The 12362-nt window shown below is 44.1% G+C and overlaps 1 protein-coding gene across 1 annotated transcript; it reads left to right on the top strand.

Annotated features, from left to right (window-relative positions):
- Positions 1–9488: 9488 nt before the first annotated feature.
- LOC109772220 (putative lipid-binding protein AIR1B) lies at positions 9489–10302 on the top strand. Its single transcript, XM_020330913.3, has one exon. The coding sequence runs from the start codon at positions 9569–9571 to the stop codon at positions 9962–9964; it is 396 nt and encodes a 131-aa protein (XP_020186502.1). The 5' UTR covers positions 9489–9568; the 3' UTR covers positions 9965–10302.
- Positions 10303–12362: the final 2060 nt, after the last annotated feature.

Below are 12362 nucleotides of genomic sequence, written 5' to 3'. Positions count from 1 at the left end.
GGGGTGTCGGCAGGGGCTACGGGTGGAACTCGGAGGCAACACCGGCGACGACGTGGGCGAGAGGTGGAGAGGGGCCGTTGCAAGGATATGACCAAACTTTTCCTTAAAGTGCCTGCTGCTCCTCAAATTTGAGGTCCAACCGACATGCCGCTTATAATTTTTGAGGAGTTAAACCAGATAAAGGGTTGGCTAATCCGGTGTTGAAGGAAATATGCCCTAGAGGCAATAATAAAGTTATTATTTATTTCCTTATATCATGCCCTAGAATTGTATTAACCGGAAACATGATACATGTGTGAATACATAGACAAACAGAGTGTCACTAGTATGCCTCTACTTGACTAGCTCGTTGATCAAAGATGGTTATGTTTCCTAGCCATAGACAAAGAGTTGTCATTTGATTAATGGGATCACATCATTAGGAGAATGATGTGATTGACTTGACCCATTCTGTTAGCTTAGCACACGATCGTTTAGTATTCTGCTATTGCTTTCTTCATGACTTATACATGTTCCTATGACTATGAGATTATGCAACTCCCGTTTACCGGAGGAACACTTTGTGTGCTACCAAACGTCACAACGTAACTGAGTGATTATAAAGGTGCTCTACAGGTGTCTCCAAAGGTACTTGTTGGGTTGGCGTATTTCGAGATTAGGATTTGTCACTCCGATTGTCGGAGAGGTATCTCTGGGCCCACTCGGTAATGCACATCACTATAAGCCTTGCAAGCATTGTAACTAATGAGTTAGTTGCGGGATGATGTATTACGGAACGAGTAAAGAGACTTGCCGGTAACGAGATTGAATTAGGTATTGAGATACCGACGATCGAATCTCGGGCAAGTAACATACCGATGACAAAGGGAACAACATATGTTGTTATGCGGTTTGACCGATAAAGATCTTCGTAGAATATGTGGGAGCCAATATGAGCATCCAGGTTCCGCTATTGGTTATTGACCGGAGACGTGTCTCGGTCATGTCTACATTGTTCTCGAACCCGTAGGGTCCGCACGCTTCAAGTTCGATGACGGTTATATTATGAGTTTATGTGTTTTGATGAACCGAAGGTAGTTCAGAGTCCCGGATGAGATCGGGGACATGACGAGGAGTCTCGAAATGGTCGAGACGTAAAGATCGATATATTGGACGACTATATTCGGACATCGGAAAGGTTCCGAGTGATTCGGATATTTTTTGGAGTACGGGAGAGTTACGGGAATTCGCCGGGGAGTATATGGACCTTATTGGGCTTTAGGGGAAAGAGAGAGGAGAGGCTGCGCCCCCCCAAGGCCTAGTCCGAATTGGACTAGGGGGAGGGGCTGCGCCCCCTCCTTCCTTCTCTCCTTTATCCCCTTTCCTTGACTCCTACTCCTACTACTTGGAAGGGGGGGGGGGGGAATCCTACTCCCGGTGGGAGTAGGAATCCTCCTAGGGCGCGCCATAGAGAGGGCCGGCCCTCCCCCTCCTCCACTCCTTTATATACGGGGAGGGGCGCACCCCTTGAAGACACAACAATTGATCATTTATCTCTTAGCCGTCTGCGGTGCCCCCTCCACTAGAATCCACCTCGATAATATCGTAGCGGTGCTTAGGCGAAGCCCTGCGTCGGTAGAACATCATCATTGTCACCACGCCGTCGTGCTAACGAAACTCTCCCTCAAAGCTCGGCTGGATCGGAGTTCGAGGGACGTCATCGAGCTGAACGTGTGCTGAACTCGGAGGTGCCGTGCGTTCGGTACTTGATCGGTCGGATCATGAAGACGTACGACTACATCAACCGCGTTGTGCTAACGCTTCCGCTTTCGGTCTACGAGGTTACGTTGACAACACTCTCCCCTCTCGTTGCTATGCATCACCATGATCCTGTGTGTGCGTAGGATTTTTTTTGAAATTACTACGTTCCCCAACAGTGGCATCTGAGCCTGGTTTTATGCGTAGATGTTATATGCACGAGTAGAACACAAGTGAGTTGTGGGCGATATAAGTCATACTGCTTACCAGCATGTCACACTTTGGTTCGGCGGTATTGTTGGATGAAGCGGCCCGGACCGACATTACGCGTACGCTTACGCGAGACTGGTTTTACCGCCGTGCTATGCACACAGGTGACTAGCGGGTGTCAGTTTCTCCAACTTTAGTTGAACCGAGTGTGGCTACGCCTGGTCCTTGCGAAGGTTAAAACAGCACCAACTTGACAAACTATCGTTGTGGTTTTGATGCGTAGGTAAGAATGGTTCTTGCTCAGCCCGTAGCAGCCACGTAAAACTTGCAACAACAAAGTAGAGGACGTCTAACTTGTTTTTGCAGGGCATGTTGTGATGTGATATGGTCAAGGCATGATGCTATATTTTACTGTATGAGATGATCATGTTTTGTAACCGAGTTATCGGCAACTGGCAGGAGCCATATGGCTGTCGCTTTATTGTATGCAATGCAAACGCCCTGTAATGCTTTACTTTATCACTAAGCAGTAGCGATAGTCGTAGAAGCATAAGTTGGCGAGACGACAACGATGCTATGATGGAGATCAAGGTGTCGCGCCGGTGACGATGGTGATCATGACGGTGCTTCGGAGATGGAGATCACAAGCACAAGATGATGATGGCCATATCATCTCACTTATATTGATTGCATGTGATGTTTATCTTTTATGCATCTTATCTTGCTTTGATTGACGGTAGCATTATAAGATGATCTCTCACTAAATTATCAAGGTATAAGTGTTCTCCCTGAGTATGCACCGTTGCGTAAGTTCTTCGTGCTGAGACACCACGTGATGATCGGGTGTGATAGGCTCTACGTTCAAATACAACGGGTGCAAAATAGTTGCACACGCGGAATACTCAGGTTAAACTTGACGAGCCTAGCATATAACACATATGGCCTCGGAACACTGAGACCGAAAAGTCGAGCGTGAATCATATAGTAGATATGATCAACATAGTGATGTTCACCATTGAAACTACTCCATCTCGCGTGATGATCGGACATGGTTTAGTTGATTTGGATCACGTGATCACTTAGATGATTAAAGAGATGTCTATCTAAGTGGGAGTTTTTAAGTAATATGATTAATTGAACTTTAATTTATCACGAACTTAGTCCTGGTAGTATTAGCATATCTATGTTGTAGATCAATAGCTCGCGTTTTGCTCCCCTGTTTTATTTTTGATATGTTCCTAGAGAAAACTAAGTTGAAAGATGTTAGTAGCAATGATGCGGATTGGATTCGTGATCTGATGATTATCCTCATTGCTGCAGAGAAGAATTAAGTCCTTGATGCACCGCTAGGTGACGGACCTATTGCAGGAGCATATGCAGACGTTATGAACGTTTGGCAAAAGCTCGGTATGATGACTACTTGATAGTTTAGTGCACCATACTTTATGGCTTAGACCCGGGACTTCAAAAATGTTTTGAACGCCATAGAGAATATGAGATGTTTCAAGAGTTGAAATTGGTATTTCAAACTCATGCCCATGTCTAGAGGTATGAGACCTCTGACAGTACTTTGCCTACAAGATGGAGGAGAATAGCTCAACCAGTGAGCATGTGCTCAGATTGTCTGAGTAATACAATTGCTTGAATCAAGTGAGAGTTAATCTTCCAGATAAGATAGTAATTGACAAAGTTCTCTAGTCACTATCACCAAGTTACTAGAACTTAGTGATGAACTATAATATGCAAGGGATGACGAAAGTAATTCCCAAGCTCTTCGTGATGCTGAAATCGACGAAGGTAGAAATCAAGAAAAGCATCAAGTGTTGATGGTTGACAAGACCACTAGTTTCAAGAAAAGGGCAAAGGGAAGAAGGGGAACTTCAAGAAGAACGGCAAGCAAGTTGCTGCTCAAGTGAAGAAGCCCAAGTCTGGACCTAAGCCTGAGTACTTCTACTGCAAAGGGACTGGTCACTGGAAGCGGAACTGCCCCAAGTATTTGGTGGATAAGAAGGATGGCAAAGTGAACAAAGCTATATTTGATATACATGTTATTGATGTGTACTTTACTAGTGTTTATAGCAACCCCTCGGTATTTGATACTGGTTCAGTTGCTAAGAGTAGTGACTCGATACGGGAGTTGCAGAGTGAACAGAGACTAGTTAAGGATGAAGTGACGATATGTATTGGAAGTGGTTCCAAGAATGATATGATCATCATCGCACACTCCCTATACTTTCGGGATTAGTGTTGAACCTAAATAAATGTTATTTGGTGTTTGCGTTGAGCAAGAATATGATTTGATCATGTTTATTGCAATACGGTTATTCATTGAAGTTAGAGAATAATTGTTATTCTATTTACATGAATAAAACCTTCTATGGTCATACACCCAATGAAAATGGTTTGTTAGATCTCGATCGTAGTGATACACATATTCATAATATTGAAGCCAAAAGATACAAAGTTAATAATGATAGTGCAACTTATTTGTGGCACTGCCGTTTAGGTCATATTGGTGTAAAGCGCATGAAGAAACTCCATGCTGATGGGCTTTTGGAACCACTTGATGCTTGCGAACCATGCCTCATGGGCAAGATGACTAAGACTCCGTTCTTCGGAACTATGGAGCGAGCAACAAATTTGTTGGAAATCATACATACAGATGTATGCGATCTGATGATTGTTGAGGCTCACGGTGGGTATCGTTATTTTCTGACCTTCACAGATGATTTGAGCAGATATGGGTATATCTACTTGATGAAACATAAGTCTGAAACATTTGAAAAGTTCATATAATTTCAGAGTGAAGTGGAAAATCATCGTAACAAGAAAATAAAGTTTCTATGATCTGATCATGGAGGATAATATTTGAGTTACGAGTTTGGTCTTCATTTGAAACAATGCGGAATAGTTTCGCAACTCACGCCACCTGGAACACCACAGCATAATGGTGTGTCCGAACATCGTAACCGTACTTTATTAGATATGGTGCAATCTATGATGTCTCTTACCGATTTACCACTATCGTTTTGGGGTTATGCTCTAGAGACAGCTGCATTCACGTTAAATAAGGCACCATCTAAATCCGTTGAGACGACGCCTTATGAACTATGGTTTGGCAAGAAACCAAAGTTGTCGTTTCTTAAAATTTGGGGTTGCGATGCTTATGTGAAAAAGTTTCATCCTGATAAGCTCAAACCCAAATCGGAGAAATGTATCTTCATAGGATACCCAAAGGAGACAGTTGGGTACACCTTCTATCACAGATCCGAAGGCAAGATATTCATTGCTTATAATGGATCCTTTCTAGAGAAGGAGTTTCTCGCGAAAGAAGTGAGTGGGAGGAAAGTAGAACTTGATGAGGTAACTGTACCTGCTCCCTTATTGGAAAGTAGTTCCTCACAGAAATTTGTTCCTGTGACTCCTACACCAATTAGTGAGGAAGCTAATGATGATGATCATGTAACTTCAGATCAAGTTACTACCGAACCTCGTAGGTCAACCAGAGTGAGATCCGCACCAGAGTGGTACGGTAATCCTGTTCTGGAGGTCATGTTACTTGACCATGACGAACCTACGGACTATGAGGAAGCGATGATGAGCCCAGATTCCGCGAAATGGCTTGAGGCCATGAAATCTGAGATGGGATCCATGTATGAGAACAAAGTGTGGACTTTGGTTGACTTGCCCGATGATCGGCAAGCCATAGAAAATAAATGGATCTTCAAGAGGAAGACGGACGCTGATAGTAGTGTTACTATCTACAAAGCTAGACTTGTCGAAAAAGTTTTTTGACAAAGTTGAAGGTGTTGACTACGATGAGATTTTCTCACTCGTATCGATGCTTAAAGTCTGTCCGAATCATGTTAGCAATTGTCGCACTTTATGAAATCTGGCAAATGGATAACAAAACTGCAATCCTTAATAGATTTATTAAAGAAGAGTTGTATATGATGCAACCAGAAGGTTTTGTCAATCCTAAAGGTGCTAACAAAATGTGCAAGCTCCAGCGATCCATCTGTGGACTGGTGCAAGCATCTCAGAGTTGGAATATACGCCTTGATGAGTTTATTAAAGCATATAGTTTTATACAGACTTGCGGTGAAGCTTGTATTTACAAGAAAGTGAGTTGGAGCACTACAGCATTTTCTGATAAATATATGTGAATGACATATTGTTGATCGGAAATAATGTAGAATTTTCTGGAAAGCATAAAGAAGTATTTGAAAGGAGTTTTTCAAAGAAAGACCTCGGTGAAGCTGCTTACATATTGAGCATTTCTATAGAGATAGATCAAGACGCTTGATAAGTTTTTTCAATGAGTACATACCTTGACAAGATTTTGAAATAGTTCAAAATGGAACAGTCAAAGAAAGAGTTCTTGCCTGTGTTACAAGGTGTGAAATTGAGTAAGACTCAAAGCCCGACCACGGCAGAAGATAGAAAGAGAATGAAAGTCATTCCCTATGCCTCAGCCATAGGTTCTATAAAGTATGCCATGCTGTGTACCAGATCTATTGTATACCCTACCACTGAGTTTGGCAAGGGAGTACAATAGTGATCTAGGATTAGATCACTGGACAGCGGTCAAAATTATCCTTAGTGGAATAAGGATATGTTTCTCGATTATGGAGGTGACAAAAGGTTCGTCGTAAAGGGTTACGTCGATGCAAGTTTTTGACACTGATCCAGATGACTCTAAGTCTCAATCTGGATACATATTGAAAGTGGGAGCTATTAGCTAGCGTAGCTCCATGCAGAGCATTGTAGACATAGAAATTTGCAAAATACATACGGATCTGAATATGGCAGACCCGTTGACTAAACTTCTCTCACAAGCAAAACATGATCACACCTTAGTACTCTTTGGGTGTTAATCACATAGCGATGTGAACTAGATTATTGACTCTAATAAACCCTTCGGGTGTTGGTCACATGACGATGTGAACTATGGGTGTTAATCACATGGTGATGTGAACTATTGATGTTAAATCACATGGCGACGTGATCTAGATTATTGACTCTAGTGCAAGTGGGAGACTGAAGGAAATATTCCCTAGAGGCAATAATAAAGTTATTATTTATTTCCTTATATCATGAGAAATGTTTATTATTCATGCTAAAATTGTATTAACCGAAACACGATACATGTGTGAATACATAGACAAACAGAGTGTCACTAGTATGCCTCTACTTGACTAGCTCGTTGATCAAAGATGGTTATGTTTCCTAGCCATAGACAAAGAGTTGTCATTTGATTAATGGGATCACATCATTAGGAGAATGATGTGATTGACTTGACCCATTCCGTTAGCTTAGCACACGATCGTTTAGTATTCTGCTATTGCTTTCTTCATGACTTATACATGTTCCTATGACTATGAGATTATGCAACTCCCGTTTACCGGAGGAACACTTTGTGTGCTACCAAACGTCACAACGTAACTAGGTGATTATAAAGGTGCTCTATAGGTGTCTCCGAAGGTACTTGTTGGGTTGGCGTATTTCGAGATTAAGATTTGTCACTCCGATTGTCGGAGAGGTATCTCTAGACCCACTCGGTAATGCACATCACTATAAGCCTTGCAAGCATTGTAACTAATGAGTTAGTTGCGGGATGATGTATTACGGAACGAGTAAAGAGACTTGCCGGTAACGAGATTGAATTAGGTATTGAGATACCGACGATCGAATCTCGGGCAAGTAACATACCGATGACAAAGGGAACAACATATGTTGTTATGCGATTTGACCGATAAAGATCTCCGTAGAATATGTGGGAGCCAATATGAGCATCCAGGTTCCGCTATTGGTTATTGACCGGAGACGTGTCTCGGTCATGTCTACATTGTTCTCGAACCCGTAGGGTCCGCACGCTTAAAGTTCGATGACGGTTATATTATGAGTTTATGTGTTTTGATGAACCGAAGGTAGTTCGGAGTCCCGGATGAGATCGGGGACATGACGAGGAGTCTCGAAATGGTCGAGACGTAAAGATCGATATATTTGACCACTATATTCGGACATCGGAAAGGTTCCGAGTGATTCGGGTATTTTTCGGAGTACCGGAGAGTTACGGGAATTCTCCCGGGAGTATATGGGCCTTATTGGGCTTTAGGGGAAAGAGAGAGGAGTGGCTGCGCCCCCCGAAGGCCTAGTCCGAATTGGACTAGGGGGAGGGGCTGCACCCCCTCCTTCCTTCTCTTCTCTCTTCCCTTTCCTTGACTCCTACTCCTACTACTTGGAAGGCGGGGGGGGGGGGGGGGAATCCTACTCCCGATGGGAGTAGGACTCCTCCTAGGGCGCGCCCTAGAGAGGGCCGGCCCTCCCCCTCCTCCACTCCTTTATATACGGGGAGGGGCGCACCCCTTGGAGACACAACAATTGATCATTGATCTCTTAGCCGTGTGCGGTGCCCCCCTCCACTAGAATCCACCTCGATAATATCGTAGCGGTGCTTAGGCGAAGCCCTGCGTCGGTAGAATATCATCATTGTCACCACGCCGTCGTGCTGACGAAACTCTCCCTCAAAGCTCGGCTGGATCGGAGTTCGAGGGACGTCATCGAGCTGAACGTGTGCTAAACTCGGAGGTGCCGTGCGTTCGGTACTTGATCGGTCGGATCGTGAAGACGTACGACTACATCAACCGCGTTGTGCTAACGCTTCCGCTTTCGGTTTACGAGGGTACGTGGACAACACTCTCCCCTCTCGTTGCTATGCATCACCATGATCCTGTGTGTGCCTAGGAATTTTTTTGAAATTACTACGTTCCCCAACAGGTGTAACTCCTCAAAGAGAATTTTGAATAGTTAAAGCTTTGGGTGTGGCTAGGTCTTAGTCGACTGAAAAGTCTCAGTTAAGTGATATAGTATATAAGAAAAAAAGAAAAATTAAAAATAATTTTTTTATACGAATCTACATGCAAAATCAAAGGAAGATAGTATCGACTGAGACATAATGAAGTCTCAGTCAACTGAGACTTAGCAAAACTGTAATACTTTTTAAGGGTTCGGCTAGTGCTGCTCTAAAGCAATAACCCGTTTAGTGCAGATTAGATTATGGTTGGCCCTTTGGAAGCCTTCAAACAAGTTGGTCCTTGCCTCTTATTAATCCTTTGGTTTGATTTTTGTGCAAAGTTATACTCCCGTCCGTGACCGACAGATGCAATATTCAAATTAAAGCCAGCTTCACAATTTAGCAACAATCCAATACGTGTAGATCGTACTCCCTCCGTTCCAAAAAGATGACTCAATTTTGTGCTAACTTTAGTACAAAGTTGGGTCATCTGTTTTGGAACGGAGGGAGTAATATTCAAGGATAACATCAATCAGCAAGCAGGAACAAACGCCAACATGCACCCACTAATGCAGCGATCTTGTCATTAGTGCCATTTCAGCTACCGATCCAGATCAGACTCCCAATTGCCGTCGATCACATGCAAGTTCACGAGCAAGAGAACGCAAGCACGCTAATAATTCGCCAGCATGGCACCGATCTCCCCCCTATAAATACCAGACTCAAGCACCACCCTTAGGGCATCACAAGCACTTAGCAGTCCAGAGCTCCAGATCAAGCAGCTACTTGATCATTTGATCTGTGCTTAGTGATCACTCGGCAGCAATGGCAGGCAAGGCATCCATCGCGCTGTTCCTCGCCGTGAACCTGGTCGTGTTCTCCGTGGCCAGCGCGTGCGGGGGAAACTGCCCGACCCCGTCCACGCCCACCCCATCGACGCCCACCCCGACCCCGGGCTCGCTCGGCAGGTGCCCACGCGACGCGCTGAAGGTGGGCGCGTGTGTCAACGCGCTGAACCTGGTCAAGGTCCAGGTGGGCAGGCCGACCGCGTTGCCGTGCTGCCCGCTGCTGGATGGGCTCGTCGACCTGGAGGCGGCCCTGTGCCTCTGCACAGTGATCAACGCCAACGTCCTCAACATCGTCAAGCTCAACCTCCCCATCAACCTCAGCCTCATCCTCAACCACTGCGGCAAGAAAGCGCCCACCGGGTTCATGTGCTAAGCGATCTAGCAAGGCGTGCCATGCAGCCCACGCATGCGTTGGCTGCATGCGGCCATGCGGATTAGTGGTGCGAGAGGGGCATTATCTCATTATTCTGCTCGATCAGTCGTTTTGTTTCAGCCGGTTACGTTGTTTGTTTGGTTTTGCTACTTGACGTGCTAGCCACAAGTCTGCATATGCATGCATGCTACGGAGAGTACGTATGTAGACTGTTTAATCATTTTTAATGTTCTTTTTATTGTTAATCTCTTTCTTTCTTTCTTGGCGAGTTCTTTCATGGCTTATGGCTTGTATTCGTTTTGTACGATCTGCATGATGAATAAAGTTTTTCCTTACTACGTGCTTCCGGTGGGAGCTGTAATACTGTTTGGTGATTTGCCAAATTGGCTTTGGTCAATGCTGGACGAAGGTTTCCCTCATACAAAAAGTGGTGGACGAAGGTTCTGACCAGAAGTATACGAAAATCCTATATCTAAGAAAGGAACCTACGAAAATTGACCAATGTGATCATGTGTCCAACTCTCACCAATCTCTCCCCCTGAATTTCAGGGTGGGCCTCCCTTCCCTCTAATCAAAATTTGCCAGCTAATCCCGTATGTAACTCTTCCTAACTATTATTCGTAGGTGTTGCAAATGGGTAGTTGAATACTTGAACTTAAAAGTTAACAATGTAGTTGAACTTAAAAGTTAACAAACCATATGGTGGGACTCAGTGGCGGCAATATTCGCAGAATGTTTGGACACTAGTACTTCAATAGGGAAGGTCGTTTATAAGCATTGTTATAGATCTTGTAATCAAGTGGCTCATATGCTAGCTCATATTAGTTACTGTAATAAGACTTCATTTAGTTGGTTGGATAAGCCCCCTGACTTTATTGTCAGTAAGCTCGTAGACGATGTAAACATTATTTAAGTTTTAATAAAGCTAGCGATAATGGCCTTCCCTAAAAAAACAACGTTTGATTTGCGCCTAGCAATAGTGTACATTTGGCATTTAAAACACCAAAATAGTACTCCCTTGTTCCCAAAATATACGGCGCAATTGACTTTTTATGCTCTTCGACGCAAAACTTTGACTATGATTTTCACCTAGTATGTCTACTGAGTTAGTATAAAGATATGTACTACTCCCTCCGTCTGAAAATAAGTGTCTCAATCTTAGTACAACTTTATACTAGAGTTAGTACAAAGTTGAGACACTAACTTTAGGATGGAGGCAGTATAAAACTATTTTGCAAGACAAATATGATGATATATACCATTTATACATGATAAATCCATATAATTGTGTATATGTTAGTAGTCAAAATTGTGCATTAAAGAACGTGCAAAGTTAAGCACGCCTTATATTTTGGGAAGGAGAGCGTATATTCAATATAGAAAAGTACTAAAGGGAAATTAAGAAGAAAAAAGAGATTTTTCCTTCAAACTGGATGTTTTTCCTTCGAAACCCTCATACTTCGCGAGAGACTGTTCAGTTTCTATACGAAGTGCATCAACTTTTTCCAGTAACACTCATAAATTTTTATCCCACCCTATATGGGTCAAATAATGACACCATACCAAGTTCCATTCTTTTCAGACCTCATTTGCATATTTTCAATATTCAAAAGAATTATACGCATTTTATGGTTGGAAATTAATTTAATGCTTTAGAAGAATCATGTTAACCCAGAATAGTAATATGAGCAGGTGACTTTGATGCAGAGCATCCCACAATCATCCCCATGGATGCATCTACACCTCCAACGACACCACTTGGACCAATGACAAGAGCCCGAGCGAAGGCTATCAAAGATAAGGTGAACTCGCTCCTTTCCGAACTACCACTTTCTATGCATGAGACATGGCCGCTACCTCAAGCGGAAACACTATGTGTGATCAGGTACTTGGAGGAAAGCCAAGGAACATCTACATCCAATGGACAAGACGGCGAGGACACCAAGCGCGAAGGACAAGAAGAAGAGCTGCCACGGAAGCTACAGGCTCTGGACGACCGGTCCATCCCGGATGTCCGACCCCTGGAGGCCACAACAGCCCAAGGAACTCAGGCCTGCAAACGCTACAGCGGCCGGACGTCCGACCAGGACCGGACGTCCAACAACTACCAGGCTCCGGACGACCGATCCCCTCCGGACGACCGACGGTACGCCAACAGAAGGAAATTAGCGGAAATCCGAGGAAGACCGGACGACCGGCGACAGGACGACCGGACACCTACGGACGTCCGAAGCCATGGCAACAGAACCTAAACTACGGATATCCGAAGAACTACGGACGTCCGGACCCCCGCGAGCCTCCGGACGACCGGACCCTGGCTGCGTCCAGTTTTGGGCCGAAGCCAATGTACCCCTCCACTTCGCCCCTCTTTTGCACTAAGACTATAAATAGACCTCTC

Source organism: Aegilops tauschii, chromosome 2, assembly GCF_002575655.3.
Source record: "Aegilops tauschii subsp. strangulata cultivar AL8/78 chromosome 2, Aet v6.0, whole genome shotgun sequence".
In the NCBI taxonomy this organism is placed as follows: Eukaryota; Viridiplantae; Streptophyta; class Magnoliopsida; order Poales; family Poaceae; genus Aegilops; species Aegilops tauschii.
This window is presented reverse-complemented; position numbering and strand designations above follow the sequence as displayed.

Bases quoted from the DNA above. Each gene is read 5' to 3' on its own strand.
- LOC109772220 (XM_020330913.3), top strand. From the start codon at position 9,569: ATGGCAGGCAAGGCATCCATCGCGCTGTTCCTCGCCGTGAACCTGGTC.